Source organism: Austrofundulus limnaeus, unplaced genomic scaffold (assembly GCF_001266775.1).
Source record: "Austrofundulus limnaeus strain Quisiro unplaced genomic scaffold, Austrofundulus_limnaeus-1.0 Scaffold18, whole genome shotgun sequence".
NCBI classification, from domain to species: Eukaryota; Metazoa; Chordata; class Actinopteri; order Cyprinodontiformes; family Rivulidae; genus Austrofundulus; species Austrofundulus limnaeus.
The window spans coordinates 209057-212127 of record NW_013952420.1 but is presented as its reverse complement, the minus strand read 5'-3'; the positions used below and the strand labels follow the sequence as shown (position 1 = coordinate 212127).

At 35.7% G+C, this 3071-nt stretch overlaps 1 protein-coding gene across 1 annotated transcript in view; it reads left to right on the top strand.

The window, feature by feature from the left end:
• The window catches only part of adam19a (ADAM metallopeptidase domain 19a), a gene marked incomplete in the record, with an annotated part of 346817 nt that overhangs the window by 238827 nt on the left and 104919 nt on the right, over window positions 1-3071 (top strand). Inside the window, 1 exon segment of the mRNA XM_014003343.1 lies at window positions 1807-1872. Within this exon segment, the coding sequence (XP_013858797.1) occupies window positions 1807-1872 (66 nt within the window).

Here is a 3071-nt window from a genome sequence, read left to right as displayed (position 1 = left end):
CCTTTTAACACCCCCCTTTTCATGTGTTCAATACTTTTTCCCTGTGCCATTCCACATTATTACAAATAACTTAATTTCTGGATATTTATGGTTTGATTTCTTTGTATGTATGGATCACTTGGGTTGTTACCAACATCTGGTGAAAATTTCATGTCATTAGCACCTCTAGTAATATATGTACTGAGAAAAATGGTGACATGTTCAATACTTATTTTACCCGCTGTATGAAGCTTGAACTTGAGACTTTAAGAGCCAAGTTTAAAGTTGTGGAGCTGTGTTAAGCTCAACCTTAATCCACATGAACTTTTTGCTTGTGGAGCCAAGCTTAAACTGAACTCTGAATTGAAGTGGTTTTAACAACACAAATGGACACTGGGGCATATTTTGTTTTGTATTATTTTTGTATTTGTATTGTTCTATTTTGTGTTTGTAAATAATATATTTGAAAAAGTTTGAATTAATTTGTCTGTGCTCCATTTTTATTATTTTGTCACTGAATAACTAAGGTTTGAAAAGGGTATAGTTTTTATAATGTATGTCCTTGTGTAACAGGTTAAAACCTAAACAAAGCTAAACCATTATAAAATAGCAGTAAATCTCACACACCGGTAATAAAATCCTATATGTCAGGAGGGAGACCTGACTGGCATCCAAATTAATTAGTCATAAATAAATAGCAATAAAATCATAAAAAGTGGAACTGTCACAACGTTTGGTCATGATGGATGCAGTGCACAAGCTTGACTGTAATGGAAGCTATGCTAAGAAGCTAACCGGAAATTGTGTTTGTTGTAAACAACCATCCCCTGCTGCAGGGCTATTCAACTGCCACATCCGGCCCGCGAGTGACCAAAGTTCGGCCCGCCAATTGGTTCACTCATCTCTTAACCCAAACCCCTGGTTTTTCTCTTTAATTACTTTAAGTCCTTTTATTTAAACATAGACATGTTTTGTATCTACAGAAATGTCAGAATCTTGTTTAGAAGCTCTTTCTGTAAACACTCGAGACAGTTAAATTTACAAGCAGTTGAAGATAAAATGATAAAAGTGAAAATAAAATTGGCTTAAAAATTTGGCAAGTCAGAGATGTCAAAATAATATTAAAGTAGGAATAGGAGGAATAATGTGTTCTTTTTGTATTTGATACTGTTTAATTATCACTACTTTTATAGGGTTCTGTATGTTGTTTGTTGTCATGATTAAATACAGCAAAATAAACTTTTTCAAAGGTATCACYTCTTTGTAATACTTGGTTTATAACTTTATTTGCTGGATGTTTGGCCCCTGCGCTGTTGACCTGCAGTAACTGTGGCCCCCGGAACAATTTAGTTGAATAGCCCGGCCCTACTGAGAGGAGAGAAGTATTGAGCCGAACAAGATGGCTGTAAATGAGTGCTGCAGGCTTTGTGAGCCAACACGGACTGAATGACTTCATTCACTTCCTCCATTGCCATTGCTAAACTACAGGCAGACTAAAACAGTGCATCGTCCTCCTCCACTCCTCCTTCTGTTCACTGATTGGCCCAGTTGAAATTTTACTGGAGAAATCCTTGTCTATGGGAGAAATCCCCAGACAGAGCAGAAAACAGAGATTAGAACTGAATGGGACTGTGTATGAAGGCATGGACCAGGCAAGARAAAGCCGGGTCTTTGCTGGACATTTCACTGGACCTGTCTAACAAGTGTCTCAGGTGCCATTTCTAAAAAAATGAGTGGTCATAATGTTTTGGACTTTTATAATTAGCTCTGATAATCATTTTAGCCTGTGTCCTGTGAATAATTATCTTCTGTTCTCTTTAACATCAGGTGAAGAGAAATACGTGGGGCACGACTAAATACATGGAGCTCTACATTGTGGCCGACAACACGCTGGTGAGACAACTCTCCACTCAGCCCACACAAGAACACTGTGCTCACAAACATCTCTGTCTACGAATGTGAACCAATAAATGACACATTAGTTTGGAAAGAAAATGGAAATTCCTTGAATGAATCTTAGATCACTCTAATAAAATGATTTCATCGAAGCTAATGAAGCTCTTTACAGCTTTGAGCTGAAAGTAYATTAGTAAAACAATACCATGGAGAATCCAAAAGATTTGTTCTGATTAATGAAGAAGAAATGATTTATGAAGGTGCAAATGTTGAGAGCTTTTAAAAGATGTATGTACAGTAAGTGTCATTATTTTATTCAGTATTATGTATTAAAGCTGTGGGAAAAGAGCAGAACATGGTCCACTTCATTTCTATTCTGTAAATTCTATTGACTAATAATGATAATATCCAAAAGTTGATTTAATAACACTTAAATGACAAAAAAAAGAGTGAGGTACTAAGTTAAAGGAAAATTTTCAATTGGGAGACAGCGATACTGTGGTATGTGATAGTTAAAAATCATTGGAAACATACTTCTTTTATAGATTTTCCTTAAAGGAGGGATATTCTGTATTTAGATGTATGCCAGTATCACTCCACCCCCTGTTAACAATATGTAAGAACTCACTCTATGAAATTAAGACCAGCTCAATTCCACACTGTAAGAACTCACGCAAGATCTTTGTGTTATGAAATCAAAGTGAAATGACAAGATATCAACTCTGATCATGAAAGTGAAATGAAAACTTGTGACCTGAACGTATTTCCAAAATAAAGTAATTTATTTTTAGATATATGAACAGGATTAAACATACAAACATTTATTAAAAATATTATATGAATAAATGAACACGTTATATTTTTCGACATAAAAATTTCACCTCAGAGTTATTACAAACAGTAAATTTCAGGTGTAGTAATTTACTGGCACGCTGCTTAACTAAGTTTTAAGTAAACAAAAGAATAAAGGTAAAGATTTAAGCATTAAGAATAGTAGGAAAAGTAAATTAGTGAATTTGGCACTTTTCTTTAAGTCAGGACCAGACCAGCACACAGCATGTCAGAACGAGACACCTCCGAGCTAGACTTCAGCATCTTATCTCAGCAAACGTTCATCTACCTTTGATGTCTTCAGACAGGCCGAACAGGCAGGCAGGTAGACGATTTTGAGAGTGACCGCTCCATGAAGTCCGCAG